This window comes from Euleptes europaea, chromosome 8 (assembly GCF_029931775.1).
Source record: "Euleptes europaea isolate rEulEur1 chromosome 8, rEulEur1.hap1, whole genome shotgun sequence".
In the NCBI taxonomy this organism is placed as follows: domain Eukaryota; kingdom Metazoa; phylum Chordata; class Lepidosauria; order Squamata; family Sphaerodactylidae; genus Euleptes; species Euleptes europaea.
Window position 1 is genome coordinate 38,585,830 of NC_079319.1, and position 18,271 is coordinate 38,604,100.

General features: G+C 42.0%; 1 protein-coding gene across 1 annotated transcript; it reads left to right on the forward strand.

Moving 5' to 3' along the window:
- Nucleotides 1-11,970: 11,970 nt before the first annotated feature.
- On the forward strand, nt 11,971-17,396 carry TCF24 (transcription factor 24). The gene is made up of 2 exons (XM_056854826.1): nt 11,971-12,354; nt 17,230-17,396. Exons 1-2 carry the CDS (start codon nt 11,971-11,973, stop codon nt 17,341-17,343), a joined length of 498 nt encoding a protein of 165 aa, XP_056710804.1. The 3' UTR covers nt 17,344-17,396.
- Nucleotides 17,397-18,271: the final 875 nt, after the last annotated feature.

Below are 18,271 nucleotides of genomic sequence, written 5' to 3' on the forward strand. Positions count from 1 at the left end.
ATCCTAAAGAAATTATAACTGCTGTCCTCACATGTTGAGTGGAGTAATCCCATAAAATCAGTAGGACAACTCCAGAAGAAAACAATGTAAGAACTGTAATGTAAATACCTTTAGGGTACTGCACACTTCTATCTTCAGTATCCTGCACCTTGCTTTTTGTCCTTTAAATCACCTTTTCCCCAGACCATACTTCCTAAATTATACTTGAAGTTTAAGCTTTTAATTTTCTTGGCCAAATATGGGACAACAAATAATTCAGACTTTATTTTTCTGTCTTGCTGGGTCAAAGATTTGATTTATTGTGTCTATGTTATCACACAATCAAAATTTCATTCCCAGTGTTTGGTTGGGATAATTCTACACCCTGCCTATTTATTTTGAATGTCTTTTCTCATTAATGTTACAGAACTGTAATTACCAGCCATCCAGATATAACTTTTCTTACCGGTCAGGCACCCACATATAAATGGTTGAATGTGTGTCTACATATTTAGGTATTCTAAAAGCAACACATTTATCAACAAAATATATTTGTAATCCATTTGCTACCTTGGGACAGGATTTTCTTAAAAAAATATTGAAATGTTTTAATCCAAAAACTTGCTTAAAATGGGACTTGGTTTTTTTTTTCCTTTGAACAGAGACCTACATGCCTTATCACAAATTGTTCTTTAATGTCCCACAGTTGTAATAGTGATTTGTCAGACAGCTTGGTAGGAATGTGCTGTTCACAACCCAAAAGGCTAAACTAATTCTGTTTGTGTGGTTTTTTCCCCCAAAGAAAAGGGGGGTGCTTATAACCTTAATGAGAAGCCAGCATGGTGTAGTGGTTAAGAGCTGTGGACTCTAATCTGGAGAATAGGGTTCTTCACTCCTCCGTATGAAGCCTGCTGGGTGACCTTGGGCCAGTCACAGTTCTCTCAGAACTCTCTCATCCAATGCAGAGGCAAGCAATGTCAAACCACCTCTGAACGTCTTTTGCCTTGAAAACCCTATGGGGTTGCCATAAATCAGCTGTGACTTGACGGCATGCACACACACACACTATAATCTTAATATTTTGTTATGTTGACATTTGGGCTATCCTGTCCCTAAGAGGTTAACAATTCCCCTTAATGGGGACTACCACAATTTGTGGGAAACTCCTAAATGTTTTTCCAGATTTGTATTCACCGAAGTTGACCCCTTTCCTATATAAATTCTAGTGAAAAATCCTAGTTGCCAGATTCTGAGATATTAAAATTTTGAATTTAGGAAAATCAAAAATTTGTACAAATTAAAAATATTAAACACAGAACGTGGTGCCTATTAATGAACAATGTTGAGAAATTTGGTGGGGCTCATTTACCACATTCCTGCTTGCAGTTAAACTATAAACATGTCACAGTCTATCTTCCCAGCTTGACTAGAACAGTTAGAACTGAAATACATTATCAGATCTCTGCAAAAATGAATCTATGAAGCAGTTATGCATATATATAATTAGAATTATAGTTAGCTACAAAAGGACTAATGTGTTCAGACACTTTATGATCTTATTTAATATGCTTAGAGGAGTTTTGATCTTTTTAACCTGGGCATCAAATATTACTATTTATTAATTATAGGAAGCATGGAAAGGTTACTGGAAAATAAGTACTGTGGCTTTCTGCTCTTTGGCAAAGCAAAGGTCAATACCAGCAAATTCTAAAAAGAAACAATAATGGAGGGGAAAGGGGGAAAAAAACTTATGAAAAGATTGTTTAACCTCCAAGCCTAATGCTTAAATTACTCCCCTCCAGCAAAACGGTTACTTTATCCTAACCCAAACAATTTTCATAAAGAACAATTTCAGTATTTGTATCTGGAGAATATAGGCATTGCTTTCAATTGTGCAAATGCCTTCCAGGCTTTTAATGGAAAGATGATTAATTCACAGAGCTTGCAACAATTTCCTTGTGGAGAGTGAGATATGGTGCCAACTAATGGTCTGTTGAGAGCGTCCATTCCCATGTCGTGGTCCCCAGGTTGCAAAGTGTGGCTCAACGCCAGAGCTGGGTTTTATTTTGAAACAATCTGGGATTTCACATCAAACAACCATAACCACAGAGCTAGAAATCAAATAGAAGCTGAGGGCAGAGGAATTAATGTTATCTAGAAATGCCCTGCTCATTTAGTGCAGTAAAGAGTGCGCAATCACTTGCCCAGAAATTTCATGGAAATTTTTCTTTGAAATCAACGAGGCTCGTTTCCAAATAAGAATCTGATGTCAGTGGGGGCAAAAAATGCACGGTCACTTTAGCCTCCTTTATTCCCTGTTTCAGCCAGGATTCAGCCAGGATCAAACGCATGCGTTTTCGCCGAACGTGAGTTCGATCCTGGCTGAATCCTGGCTGAAACAGGGAATAAAGGAGGCTAAAGCGACCATGAGTTTTCGCCCTATGAGAGATGTACATGCTGACTACACCTATTGAAATCTATTAGTAAGAAGATCTTGACTCTTGCCAAATCATACCTGAGATTTGAGAATTGTCTTCAACCAGTGCTCAGACAACAGTTTAGTTTTTTGTCTTCCAACAAATGCGAAGATGGTATTTTTTATTCTCATTTAGCACCTCAGTTATCATGAACTGGTTTCTGTTTCCCTTGCTGTCTTTGGATCTTCAAATTAGTGCAAGAGTTGCATTCTGTGGAACTCCTCCTGAGAGGCCACTGTACACCTCTGATAACATTTTGCAACAGACCAAAGCAATATTAGATGACGATTTGGGTCCCTCAGTTAAAAGTATTTGTTGCTGCCTTTCCAAAAGCCTTAAATGTACCTTGTCTCACCAGATTCCACAAATGAACCAAGATCATGAACACCACTCTTAAATAAATCACACAAGTTACCAAAGGGGACATGCATTGAAATGTCACTCCCTACATTACTTACACCATCCCCCCAGCACTTCAAGGAAAGAGATGGGTGTGCAGTATATATCCATGACTCCAAGTGTCTCCCAACCATCCTTCCACAATATGGGGAAATCTGTGTACGAGCTTAACAACAATGCAAACCTGTGGCTTCCATACATGAGAAATAGGGTAGGTATGAGCTGTACAGAGGATGGGTGTTGGCCATACTACTAATGGTTAGGACCAAGCAGGAACCCTAACCTCACTCCCTGACATTTTGTGGTTGGCTCCGCCTCCTACAGCAGCCCTTTTGTGGTTGTGTCCATAACTCTATATCAGCATTCTAAAGGTGCAGGTAGGATGATAAAGGTTGGAGAACCCCTGCCCTAGAGCAAAGCCCAGAGAAGGTGACTGCTCATGCTGTCTTGAGCTGCTACCCTGGAGGTGCTGCTATTGGGAGTTGTTACCTGTGACGGATAAGGGGTTAATCTGCAGCAAGAGCTGACACTCTGAGAGACTGAAAGCATTGGAAGCTTGGGACCCAGCCAGAGAAAGCTGTGATAGATTGGAAGCTTAGGAACCAGCCTGAGAGGAGGCTGTGAAAGGAGTCCTAAGATTGGAACCAGCCAGAGAAGGCCGTGATAGGTTCAGAGCTGGGTGAGGAGACGGAAAAGAAGCCAGACTGTACTCTGTGAACCTGAGGGGTTCTGTTAAAGCTGAAGCTATGGAAACACACACAACCTGTGGGAGTGACAGGAGTGAGAATTAGGTTAGAGAGGACCCATTCTCAGGTCACAAAGGGGAATTAGTCTCTGAGGTAGAGGTATTCCGATAGCAGGGAGGTGTGGAGGATTACAGCCACTGAGGTGGGGTAGTCAGAGAGAGGACGAAGAGGGATTTTGGATATTTCCCCAAACTTCTGTGAGTTCTCTGAGGAGAGAAACTCAAACTTCCTTCGCTCCTGTGAGCTAGGCTGGGGACATAATCTGAGAATCTGAATCTGAGTAACAGTTCTGAGGGACAGAACTAAGCTTGAAACTGTTGGGTCTTAGATAGCGAGATTCGTTACATGTCAGACAGTCAAAGGGTTAATTAGCCAAATGGTCAGGAAGAGCAGATCGCCATTGCTTCCATGTCATATGGTCACGTAGGCAAAGTAATCTGCATTTTACTGCTTTGGTATATCCTTTGTTTGAAAGAGAAACTGTAGCCCAGTTACTTGTAAGTTACCAACCTGCAAGCATGGAGGAGCACATTCTCCTTGTGAGAATGGCTACTCGTGAGTAAGCGTAGTAACTGCTAAAGGAGTTTAGCAAGTCTAGGAAACTTAGAGATGTAGGATGTTTATTGTTTAATCCATGTACCCTACCCTTGAGATTAGTTAGTAAAGAATTGATTTGATTAAGAAAACGACTCTGTGGTATTTTTGTGTGTGATTAACCTTTATTATCAATAAGCCAAAACCAAGATTCATCGCCCTGAATGGTAGCAGATTAATTAAGTGAGTTTCAGATCCTAACAGAAACTAAGAATGAAAGGAACTTGATTGAACACCTAAGCCATCTCTCTGAAGTAATCTTGTATAGATAAATCTGAGTTTTCCCTCCAATTCTGCCTTTTCCTTGAAAATCAATCTCTGTGAGTTCTGTTCAATAAACTTCCCTGTTTTGTCTGCTTAAGTTAAAAAGCCTCTTGTGTCATATTTCTCTCTGAGGTAAATACTGGTGTGGGACTGAAGGAGAAGGAAAATAACCTCCTCACAAATAGACTCAGGCCAACGCTTTTCCCTCAGCATATACAGTCGGGCGGAGAGAGTGGGATATTGAAGTAGTTGAAAGGGGGTGCGTCATATTACCTGAACCACCCTTTATGTGGTTGATATTGCTACCACATCTTATAAGGACTCTCTTGTTACTGTGTGTTCTCAACTGGGTGTAAAGAGGGGTGGCTATTAGGGAAGCTTGAGAAGAAAGTCAGACCATTTGTAACAGAACAACATGAACCGCACAAGACCCTCCACCTCCACACTTCCTAGAGCCAAGCCACTGGATCACCAACAGGGATGATAGATTGGGCTTTCAGGGTTTATCATTTATTTATTGTTTTATTTTATTCAATTTATACCCCACCCTTTCCCCTCCCAAGTTGGACTCAGGGTGGCTTCCAACAATTACATACCATACAACATATGTTAAAACATAATTGAAAATGCAAGTTTATGTCACATACAGTACAGGTTAAAAATGGCTGTATAATTTATATCTACTGCCAAATCAGATGTTCTGTCCTAAAGGTGAGGAAGCCCATCAAGGTTGTAAGCAGGGCCCAACAAATAATGAAAGGAGGGATGAGGGACGAGGAAAGGGAAAAGGTGGCCAATTGATCTATGGAATTGCTACTGCCTCAACCATATGCCTGGCAGAACATCTCTGTCTTTCAGGCCCTGTGGAGCTGAGATACGTCCAGCAGGGCCCGGTTTCCACCAGGCCTGCCTCCTCCTGGCTACTGCTGGTGTGATTACAAAGCTGCAAAGCTGCTGGAATTGCTGCTAGCAAAGAGCAACCAAAATGATTAAGGGACTAGACACTAGAGCAACTGTCCTATGGGGAGCGGTTAGGACGTTTAGGGCTGTTTAGCTTGGAAAGAAGGCGGCTAAGGGGAGACATGATAGAGGTCTATAAAATTATGCATGGTTTGGAGAGAGTGGACAGGGAGAAGTTTTTCTCCCTCTCCCATAATACTAGAACAAGGGGTCATCTGCTAAAGCTGGAGAGCGAGAGATTCAAAACAGATAAAAGGAAATATTTTTTCACACAACGCATAGTTAAACTGTGGAACTCCCTGCCCCAGGATGTGGTGATGGCTGCCAGCTTGGAGAGCTTTAAGAGGGGAATGGACATATTCATGGAGGAGAGGGGTATTCATGGCTATTAGTTAGAATGGATACTGGTCATGCTGCATACCTATTTTCTCAAGTATCAGAGGAGCATGCCTATTATTTTGGGTGCGGTGGAACACGGGCAGGATGGTGCTGCTGCTCTCGTCTTGTTTCCTAAACTGGCTTCCTAAAACGTGGCTTCCTAAAGGCACCTGGTGGGCCACTGTGTGAACAGACTGCTGGACTTGATGGGCCTTGGTCTGATCCAGCAGGGCCTTTCTTATGTTCTTAATTAATATGTTGGTTAAGCGGAGGGACAGTGCAAAATGTCAGGAACCCTGGGAAACGAGGCAATTCCACTAACAGGGCTATTTGTCTGTGCTACACTTGAATCCCCCCCCCCATTTTAATGAGAAATCAGAAGCATACAATTGAGGAGAGGGCTAAACCTTTGGAGGGGACAGAGCTCCTCTTCTGGCTGATACTGCAGCTTGGTTAACGGCCCTCTGCTTCTTTAGGGTCCTCTGAATTTCTACAACGAGAGGCTGGTGGGGCTGGAAGCCACGTTGTGTCGGATCTTGAGCGCTCGATCAGTGGATCTGGAAGGAAATGCACTCTGTACGTGCTCTTTAGGATGCCTTCACACGCTCCAGGAGCGAAGCCATGAAGAGAGCTTCCAGGGAGATAAATGCCCCGAGTTTCAAACTAAGCCCCGGCTGCCAAGTGCAAAAGGAAACGAAGCGATTAGGGGAAAGTGCCGCTTTGCGTCCCGCAGGAGCAAGAGTTTGAGCTCGCCAGGAAGGACGGGGGGCGACGTGAGAAGAGGAGGAGGAGCAGCAGCAGCAGGGGTGGGGGCGGTGGGTGCGCCCATCCCGGTCCCATAAAAGAGACTGGCTCTACCGCCACCCCGAGCTAAGACCGGGGCTGGTCGGCCGTCTACCTCCCAGCCGGGCAAGGCACCCAGAGGATCAAGTAAGTTTCTTCTTCTTCCGCAAGTTTCTGTCCTTCTCCAGCGGCCAGTTGCTCTCCTTGGAGAGATGGCAGAGGCGCACTGGGCACCCTGGTTCCACGAGCAATATTTGCGCAGCCCGATCCCCATCCAGCCCGTTCGCCTGGAAGCCAAATCTCGCACAAGAACTTCTTTCCAAGTCAAAACGCCGCTCGGGTTCGCGTCCAAGGGCCGCTTGGAAGGGCCAGGCGTTGCACTACTGAGAGTTACTTCCAAGCAGACCGTCTAGCATCGCCGGGAGAAACGGGCTGGCGAAACCTGGGGGCGTGAAGGGAAGCGAACGGGAAAGCCGTGGCCATTTATGCACGGGAGGTTTTGCCCTGGGTTTGCTGCTCCCTAGGTGCACATTTTCCCCGTTTGAAAAACTCTGCATGGGGGGCAGGGGGGGGGCTTATTGTTGCGTTTTGAGAATTTGGATGGGGGAAAGGTGCATCTAGAGAGCAGCAAACCCAAGGCTAAACCTCCCGTGCACAATTGGAGTGAGTGACCTCTCCCGAATTGTCCTGCTTACGATGGGGGGTGGGAACGGGTACGTTTGGACACCTTTTCCCTGGTCTCATTGTCTGGGAAGTCGGAGCTCTAACCTGCGATTCGTGATGGGGGTGAGGGAGCGGGAGCTGGGCAGGATCAAGGAAGAAATGCGCATCTGCTAGGTTTTGGCGCAGAGATCCTCTCCGCTCTCTCCAAGGTTTCCGGTTTTTAGCATGTGAAATCAACCAGAGGTGAAATGGGGGCGCGTCAAAGAAGGCTCTATGGAAGGGAGACACTGGCCATTGACGCACGGGAGGTTTTGCCTTGGATCGGCCGCTCTCTCGATGCGCCTCTCCCCCATCCAAGTTCTCCAAACTCAACCATCGGCCCCCCATGCAGAGTTCGGAGAATTCGGATGGGGAAAATGCGCATCTAGAGAGCGGCAGATCCAAGGCAAAACCTCCCGTGCGTCAATGGCCAGCGGCCGTCTTCGCTTGTTCGAAGTAGCGTCGGGAGTGGCGGAGTTTCTAAGAGCGAGGAGAAAAGAGGGGAGTCTTGCAGGGGACCCCCCACCGACCCACCCACCCACCCAGCCAGCGTCGAATCAGGCCCTGCGTGAGGCTCCAGGAAAGTAAGAACGGGGGACCTTGGGGAAGCACCTGTTGACCGGGCTGCCCAGTAAAGAAGGGGAAAGTGCCGCTTTAAAAACAGTGGCCGTTTACGCACGGGAGGTTTTGCCTTGGATTTGCCGCTCTCTAGAGGCACATTTTCCCCACCCAAATTCCCCAAACTCAACAATAAGCCCCCGTGCAGCGTTTTGCGAATTCGGGTGGGGGAACATGTGCCTCTAGAGAGCGGCAAATCCAAGGCAAAACCTCCTATGCATAAATGGCCGTTGTCTAGAAATGCCCTTTGAAGTGAAAATCTGCGGTTACTCCATCCCCGCCTTTTAAATTTAAGTCTTAGGCCATTTATGCAGGGGAGGCTTTCCCTTGGATCTGCTGCTCTCTAGATGCCCATTTCCCCCATCCGAATTCTCAAAACTCTGCATGGGGGCTTATTGTTGAGTTTGGAGGATTTGGGTGAGAAAAATGTGAATCTAAAGAGTGGCAAATCCAAGACAAAACCTCCTGTGCATAAATGGCCTTATTTTACTAGGAACTTTCAGGACGCATCCAGGTGGGGAACCCTTTTAGTCTGTTGCACAAAAAAAAAGACTTCCTTTGTAAATCTGACAAAGTGGAGTCTATCCCTTGAAAGCTTTAGCAAAAATCAACCAGTTCGTCTTGATGGTGTCTGGAGGCTCTGTTATCCTTCAAGAAGTTTTTTTTTTTTTTTAATAAAACCGTTAGAATTGCATTCAGTTCTTTCTTGGCTGTTTCAGATCCCTGGGATTTCCAAATAAGCATCTTTTGAATTGAGGTGTGCTTTCATTCATTTATTTGCAAATAAGTCCCATTTCTTTTCTCCAAGGAAATGGAGTTCAGACAAATGGTTACATGGAATATTGGTGTTAAAGTCAATTGAGTTATTGTTTCTTTCTCCTGGTTGACTGACATTATTTGTGGTGGCAGAGAGATCCTAAAAGCCCAATTAATATACAGAGGCAGTTGATTTAATTATAAAGGGTCAGTCAGCTGTATTCTGCAACATGTAAAATCTCCTTTATGATCATCTAACATTTAAAATCCCTCAAATGTAAAATAGCTCTTACCAGTAAATCTATCCACAGCTATTTACCATTTTTTCTGTTGAGTGCTTATAAATAGTTCTGCTAATTGTATAGTCATCTGAGGGTGGAACATAAAATAATTCATTATAATACAAAATGTACTACAAACAAATTTAAGTAGAAGGGTAAAACAGAAAGGTACAAAAATGAACATTCAGATTGGTTGAACTGTAACTATTAGTAATGTTATTAAACGTTATTGGTGCTAATGCATATAGAAAACAATTAAATTCATGAAGGTTCATAAACTGTGGATGACACACAGCACATTAAATATCCCACCACATATTTTGTCTAATTATTGTCTAATTATTTCTCCATGTATAAATAATAGGAGTTTCTATTTCTCTTTTCAGAAGTGGCTTCTCCTTTCATCCTTTAAGCACAACTGCAACAGCAAAATGTATGCACAGTTATATATCACTGTGGCCAATATCTGTTAGCGTGAATGACTGAGGTTTGGGGAATGTTACTATTCACACAGGAATGTTGACAGTCTCAGATGAATTCTATTAATTTCCAAAAATTTATAACTAGAGTAGTGATTGCTCGTGGACCAATGAAATGTGATTAACAGCATTCACTTGGGTATGCTCAAAACGTGGGCAGAAATAAATCTATTTTTGAACATTAAAGAAAATCAGCCACACCTCATATTTTGGCCACTCACCAAAATATACATAGATATACTAGCAGTTTCATAGTTTGCTTTAAATTTAAGCTGCTGTAAATCCCACACACAAATTTAAAAAAGTAAAAATACAAAATTGTATTAAATAAAAAATGTACTTTAAAAAGATACAAGAATTACACCTATTCATCAGCCTATAAACATAATCATCTTATATCATACCTTTAATATGGTTGAAACTAGGACTTTTACAACCCAGTAGGCTGTACAGGAAGCTGCCTGAGGCAACCAAACTCCAGGAACTCCCAGGCTAGTCTGGAAAATCTTAGGAAAGAGGGAATTCCTCTCCCTGTTCCACCCTTGACTTCTTCCCTCTCCGGTTCATTGTAGGCAGTTTCCCTATCTTCCACGTACTATTGAGTGAAGGAAGTCATTTATTTGTAGCCAGCATAGTGGGGTACCAGAAATTGGGGAAAGCCCTTGAGGAGAGAACTAAATTCACCTCTGCTCAGACCTTCTTATTGTTACAAAGATCTGAGATTAATGTGGCTATGTGTGTCCCTCAGTACTTTCCCAACTGCAGACCCATCTTTTGGTTTCACGTGAACAAAGCTCTAGGGTGTGACTAAAGTAACTGTTTGGATCTTAACCAGTTGGAGCAAGATCAAAACGTACTTTCTACATTTACACAAGCATGTTAAAAGACTCTTAAGTTTTTAAAAAAAGGTTTTTATCTTTTATTATTTTTGGTCATTCGTAGTAATTTATAGATTAACCTATTTTCAGGTTGACTGCAGATCCCACCCAGTCTTACCTAAGTCCTTTGATTTTAATGACGATGAATAGTTGCTCAAACTAAAGTCAGTGTTTTCTAACTAATAAAAATATATGCTTATTTTATTTTATTAATGCCAATTGTTCCTAAAGTGGCGATCTCAGACACGTAGAATTAAAACTGAATTCTGAGATCGTATTTATATTCAAATCTAAATCTTTCTTGATCTAATTTATTCCCTTTATTTACTTCACTGCCAAATTGTTTTGCAAAAAAGCCACATTAATGCTTACATCAAAAAAGAAAAGAGGATATTTGTGTACAACTTTATATCCACTGTAATTCAATTTGTTTATTTCCACGGGAGCATTTGAATTAGGAGTAAGATTTATGAATTACAAAATAAACCATAAACCACTTGTCAGAATCAGATTCTCCACACTTTAGATAGATTCTGCATACTTTTAAAGAAGCTGGAATGAAAAGATTCTTACCCCAGAATGCAAAATCATAGTACTGATAAATGTACAGGGATTCTTTAGAAACAATCCATCCGTTGATGAAAATAACACCAGAAAAATTGGATAATAACTTTCATTTGATATGATTCTGTATTGGTCACCTTCTGTTGGTAAACAGGGAAAAACTGATCTTATAGCAGATGCTGCTGTTCTGTTACCCCAATTCTAAGCATGTCTACTGGGAAGTAAGTCCATTGGTTTCACAGAGGTTTATTTTCAAGTTAGTAACAGTGCAATCTTATAAAGAATCACTCCATTCTAAGCCCATTGAAATCAGTGAACGTCAATGAATTTAGACTGATTTAGACATGAACACATGAAGCTGCCTTATACTGAATCAGACCCTTGGTCCATCAAAGTCAGTATTATCTACTCAGACTGGCAGCAGCTCTCCAAGGTCTCAGGCAGAGGTCTTTCACATCACCTACTTTCCTAGTCCCTTTAAGTGGAGATGCCGGAGATTGAACCTGGGACCTTCTGCATGCCAAGCAGATGCTCTACCACTGAGCTACTGCCCCTCCCCAAAATTCTGTCTCCTTCAAGCTGGAATAAGAACCAGCGAACCAGCGAACCAGCGACCTAGGGATTCCCGATTTCAAGCAGTGCCTCTACAGTCCTCCGCTCTACCAGCTGAGCTATTGAAGGGACCTTAATTCTGTATAAGATTGCACAGTAAGTGTGCTCAAGACTGAGTCATTATTTACTATTGTTTTCATCATGATGCATATGACCAAACAGTTCTCAGTTTGTTTTTTAACACATAATAGAACCATGATGATTGTGAACTAGATGTTTTAGCTATGTGCCAAGACCACAGGCCTGGCTACTACAAATGTTTCTAAACTAGACTGACAGCATAGATTAAATGCTGATTCTATGAATGTATCAGTTTTTTCTCTACTTCATGAAAATAATAGTAAAAAAAATGATGCTGAAAAGGGACGCAGAAATGCAATAGAATCAGATCACAAGATAATTACAGCAATAATAATAATCTCAGACAGTAATGCTAAGTGCAAACCCTCAGAAATAAACACTGTAGGTCTCCTTGTTGTTCGCAGGTTCAGCTCCCACTCATGGACTATAGAAATGTTCCTGAGAGCTGCAAGGATCTCCCTGTGCCCAGTTCTGACTCCAGCTCCCTGTCCCCCTCAGTGTCAGGCACCAATTCCTGTTCCTCATCTTTGACTGAGCAGAGGGCTGGGCTGACCCTAGGGAGGCCAGCCGCCGCCAATGCAGCCCGAGAGCGCAGCCGGGTGCAGACCCTCCGCCATGCCTTCCTGGAGCTGCAGCGAACCCTCCCCTCTGTGCCACCCGACACCAAGCTCTCGAAACTGGACGTGCTGCTCCTGGCCACTACCTACATTGCTCACCTCACCCGCAGCCTGCAAGATGAAGAGGAGCTGCCTGGAGAGAGCCTGGGCACACTGAGAGGAGACGGTTATCTCCATCCAGTTAAGGTAAGCCATGGAGAAAGAAGCAAGGCAGTAGCTCTTATGAGGCCAAAGCTTACACCAGAATTCTTCATTGGGAAGAACTAAAAGCAGCTACACTCAGCTGGCACCAGTCAATATTGCTAACCATGCAGATGTTTTCATAGCTCAGCTGTCATCCTATTCTTTGGCCAGGTGACTCTTCCACTCCTTACTTAGCTGTTTCTGCCCACCCAGCCTCTCTTGTTCTCTGAGACCCATAAATGCAGCCGTGAGCATGCAACCTATGACTGTTCTCTTGGTGACATGGGCTCGGGCTGTTACACGGAGATAGCTTTGGTCAGGCTGATGTCAGTTGCAGAGAGAACACATGGAAATCTCACTGAAATATGTGGGTGATGTATCTCTAATACATCTTGCACACCATCGCCCTTTCTGCCAGTGCCACGGTACCTTCATTACTGAGAGGGTCTGAATGAAGGCCATTTACCTGAAACCCAGTCAAGATGAGGCACTGATAATAAAGCATACCAGGAATTGTGGTTTAAAGGCTGTTAAGTCTGCATTTATACTGCTATTACATCTGCATTTATAGTTGGAGATGCAGGTCTCATCTGTGGCAAATGGTACATCTAAGCAGCTTGGTTTATTTGCTGCTTTTCTTGAAAGAGCTGGATGATATCAAGCCATGGATATCTATGTTCTGATCACATCTAAATTAGACTACTGCAACATGCTTTAGGTAAAACTGTGTTTGAAAACCAGGAACTTCAATTAATCCAGAATGCAGCAGTGAGACTCCTGACATAACTAGGTTTATTGGGAATATATCTTCTTTGTTCTGGAAGAACTTCACCTGCTTCCAATTAATTTCTAGCTACTATGCAAAGATCCGGCTCACTTACCTCTAAATTAAGCCCTAGGCAGTCAGGGACCAGGGTATCTGAAAGAAAGCCTACCAAGGGACGATTGGCCCTTAAATTGCCATGAACCTTCCGGGTAGGCTGTTGTCTCAGAGAACCACTGGCAGGCAGGAGCAATAAAACCAAGTCCCAGTGCTGCTGGGAGTGCTTGGCTCGACCATGGTGGGAATTGGTCTGCCTGCCTCCTCCTCCTCCCTCGGGCACTGCTGCTACCTGAGCCTAAGCTAAGCAGCTCCTGAAGGAAAGTGCTGCAGGTGCTGATTGGCTTGATCTGCTTCTGAGAATTTTGACTTCCCAATCTGCCCTGGCTGCCTGTTCCCCTATGAACCCATCTGGTTGCTGTGATGGTCAGTGGAGACCCTTTCTTGCGTGCCCTTGCAAGTGGGTATCTTCCATGGATGAGAGCTTTTCTTTTGTAGTATGTCACATTCCTGTTGAAAACCCACCCTGCACTTGTTCATCTTGTTTCCTACTCTTCTGAGTTTCAGATACCAGGTGAAGACTGTTCTATTTTCCCTGCTCTTTGGTGAGAGATGAGGGGTTTTATGGTATAATATTCTGATTTGCCCTGTCCTGAATGGCCCAGACTAGCCCAATCTCATCAGACCTCAGAAGCTAAGTAGGGGTTGGTTATGGTCAGTTCTTGGATGGGAGAACACCAAGGAACTCCAAGGCTCACTACACAGAGGCAGAGAAATGGCAAACCATCTCTGTTTGTCTCTTGTGTTAAAAACCGCATGGAGTCACTGTAAATCAGCTGTGACGTGACGGTATTTTCCACCACCATTTTCATTTAGTGTTGTTTGCTGCTGTTCTACAATTCTTGGGTAGTTGATTTTACTATTGGTTTAATTTTTATTTTACATTGGGAACTTTTGTTGAGAGGCAGCACAAAAATCTACATAAATTAAAATAAGTAAATTCTCTGATGGGCAGGCTGGTGAATTATTCTTTTTCATCCCATTTTGCAATGTGTATCATTCCTCCAAGAATGGTTCCAAGTGGCTGTTCAGTCTGGAATTGCCATGCTGTTCTTATTGAAGATCAGTATCACCCCCATATTCTATTTTCTTAGACCTGATCACGGCAATGTTTTTCACCTCAAATACAAGAACAGTGCCAGGCTATCCCGTGTGGAATATAAGAACATAAGAAAGGCCATGCTGGATCAGACCAAGGTCCATCAAGTCCAGCAGTCTGTTCACACAGTGGCCAACCAGGTGCCTCTAGGAAGCCCCCAAACAAGACAACTGCAGCAGTATTGTCCTGCCTGTGTTCCAAAGATCTTGGGGCTGTAGTGGATAGCTCAATGAAAATGTTGACTTGGGTCCATCATTGGCCACTTCACATGGTGACTGAAGGGAACTTCCACATTCAGAGGCAGTGAACCTCAGAATACCTCAGTGGTAGGAGGCAACATCAGGGGAAGGCCTTGGCCTCTATGCCCAGTTATTGGCTCTGCAGGGCAACTGGCCGGCCTCCATGTGAAACAAGACGTTGGATTATACGGACCACTGGTCTGATTTAGCAGGGCTCTTCTTATATTCTTATGGGCAGTTACCACATGTGACACATGCAGCCTAGTACTCTCCATGTTTATTTCTATTGCTTTCTATTAACTGTGTTTAGAATTACACTTTTAAATCTCTTTTACATCTGTAATTTGAATGTTAAACCTATATTTACCAGAGTGTGCATTAAATTTAAAATTAGCCTTCTGCTGCTGCCTGTCTTACATTAACAATTGCATTTGCACAAAAAGTGTGTGCCAGAGGTTCAATGTAGCTTTAATCATCATAATTTTCTTAATTTACTATTGTCTAAACATTCCAGATTCAGTGATACTCTTTTTGTACGGTCAACAGTTTGGGAGTGATCATGCCTTGTTTAAAATTAGATTTTGATCTTATCAGCATTTCCCTTTTTCCCACTTTTGACTGGTTATTCTTTTAACTAATCGTAAGCTTTTTGCAGAGATCTGTTGAATTGGAACTTGTAAATCATAACAATAGTTATAACTTACATATTGTAAGTGAAAGCAGAAGATATCAATAGGGATTTTTAAAATGAGACAATAGTGGGAAATGTTATATTATATATATTTTATTTTTAATTACAATATATAAGTAAACAGAAATCTAAAATAGAAAAATACAGAAAACCAGAAAATAATACAGAAAGGTTCTAGGTTGAAATATTTTTTATATATATAAAACTACCTCATACATACTATTATTCTATCCTACTTACAGCCCATTCCTGAGCTCTGGGGCCAAAAGAGCTCAGGAGGTACTCAAGTGGTCGCACCGGCATCTGGGCTGCTTGCGCCAGAGCCCAGGCCACTTGTGCCGACAAAAGCGGCGTGGACGCCAGCGTTGGGGCGTTTATGCTGGCCTCCCTGCACTTTTTCAAACCAAACATCTACTATGGCTATATAATCATATGAGAAAGTTAAACTATGTATAACCAATCACAAACAAAGTGCTAATATTTCTAGGAATTTCTTTTATATATATCTTTTATCTCAAGTTCCAACAGAAATTATGTCACAATTCTAGTTTTGACCAGTGCTGCCCGAAGTACATATATATTCAACTTATTTATACAATTTTGAATGTGGAGAAAGCTCAGAACAGTCCATAAAGTATGCAAGGGGTGGAACAGGGTCCCGGTAAAAAATCCTGTTTCCCAATCTTTATCAGCCACCCGTGACATTTTTATGTATATGTTTTCCACTTCATTTCCATTTATTTTGAATGGTAGCAGCCATATGATGCTAATAAACACAAAATTAATAATGTATACTTAACAATATATCAATTTAACAATAAATAATTTTTAACCAATTACAATATCAATGCACCTTGTTTGAAATAATACGAGTAAAAGCTTCTATATTTTCCTATTAGTCAAGATTATCTGACAAGAATTAGGATCACTCTGCTGTCTCTGAATAGCTTCCTTTCAGTCCCATCAGGTTAAGAGTTGAGGCTTAACAATGGAGGTTTTAAAGTATTTAGCTATCTTAAAGTATTCACATCTCTTTAAAGGTATATTACAGAAATTATGTGTAACACATTGCATTTAATCCATAAGGCTCCATTGATTTTAGGAGGAAAATGAATCGAGATTCTTGTTGGATTAATATTTTGTCCACATTTGTCCTTTGATATTTCCTTGGTTTATATTGCCAAATGGCAAAAAAACTTATATCGTTATCAGAGTGCTTAAGCTTCTTATAATGGGCCACTACAGGAGCTTCGATTATATTGCCCCTATGGGTCAGGAATGACCCAGTGCTTGCACAGGGGACCTTGACATTTTTAATACGAGATAAATGTTCTCCAATTCGAATTTTCAATGGCCTCATTTTTTAATCTAAAAAGGCTTTTTAAAGATTTTCGGCAGCCAGGGAACCTCTTTGGAGGCATGGCGGCAGCGCATCAGCTATGCTGTGTCTGGCCGCCGAAAGGCTCAGGAACGAGCTATTAGAGAGTATATTGTCATATCCCTACCCTCTTAATATATGGCCCTCTTTGTTTTCTACATGCTAGCTTGTTCTCTATATTGCTAATATTTTTAACATTATCATTAACTTATTTTTAATTTAATATCTAATGCTTTCTTCTTTAACATAAGCATATATCTACCCAAACTCAATTTTGCTTATACAACATTTTAATAAACCTGTGAGTAATAAAGCTTCCAGTTGTTTTGAATTTCTTCATTTGGTCTTTTATTCACTTGGTTTGTCAGCCTCGCCATCACTGCATATCCTGCTAGTGGAAAATGTTATATTAAGACTGACTCTCTGTTACACACTGTCTAGCCCTGGCAACTATAGATTTCTACTTCTGGAAACAATAGATACCTACAACATTTTGTGTGTGTGTGATCTCTGAATTATCTCATTTGTTTTAAATCATGATGACTAATTAGTACTAACCTACTGTATACCCTTGTTTATATTTTCTTATAGAAATGGCCAATGCGATCAAGGTTATACATTGGAGCCACAGGACAATTTTTGAATCACCCCATGCAAACAGATAATGCAAACCAAGGAGAAACATCAGCAAATTCACAAATATAACCTCCATTTCTTTTTTGAATATTGTTGTATTTATTATGCCAGGTATATTTAAAATAAAGTGCATCTTCCCACCAACTACAATATTTTTTTCTAAGATAGATAGGACTGACAACATCAGAAGTAGGTGGTCTTATTGAAATGTAGGGATGATTCACACATGTGCTTTCTTTATGAACAGAGGTAGTCTTCTTATACGAGCAGCATAACGGGCAAGCTATAAGGACAACAATTTCCACAATTAGTCAAATGGCCAGATATAATTTTCATCTTGAAAATATTGGTTCTCTGGAGATCCATGAGCTTCTGGGTCATGTTATGCTGTTTGTGCAAATAAGTCGATTCTAATTGTGAAGGAAGTGACTGAATAGAACATGTGAACTGCCTTTACACATCAGCACAATGGGCAATGTACAATCACTTAAATCAATTAGGAGGTTTGCCATAAACTTTCATGAAATGTGGACCATCCTATGATGAATGTTATCTCAGTTCTGAACACACATATCATGAACCACAGATGTGCATTTTAGCTTTGCACGTGCACCCAGACTTTGAAGAACACAGAAGAGCCCGGCCAGAATAGACATCTATCCCACACTTCCAATAGTGACTACGCAGATGCCTCCCAAATAACACCAGTAGGGAGTCAACTTTCCTCCTTTTTTGTCTGGTCTTCAGAGAGAGGTCATGGCTCAGTGGTAAAGCATCTTCTTGGCATGCAGAATGTCCCAGGTTCAATTCCCAGGATCTCCAGTAAGGATCAGGTAGTACGTGATGTGAAAGACCTCTGCCTAGAGAGCCACTGCCAGTCTTAGTAGACAATAATGACTCAGATGGACTGATGGTCTCATTCAGTATAAGGCAGCTTCATGTGTTCATGTGAGGTAACTGTCGGTGAACACAGAGGTTCAACACTGCTATTGTGTCT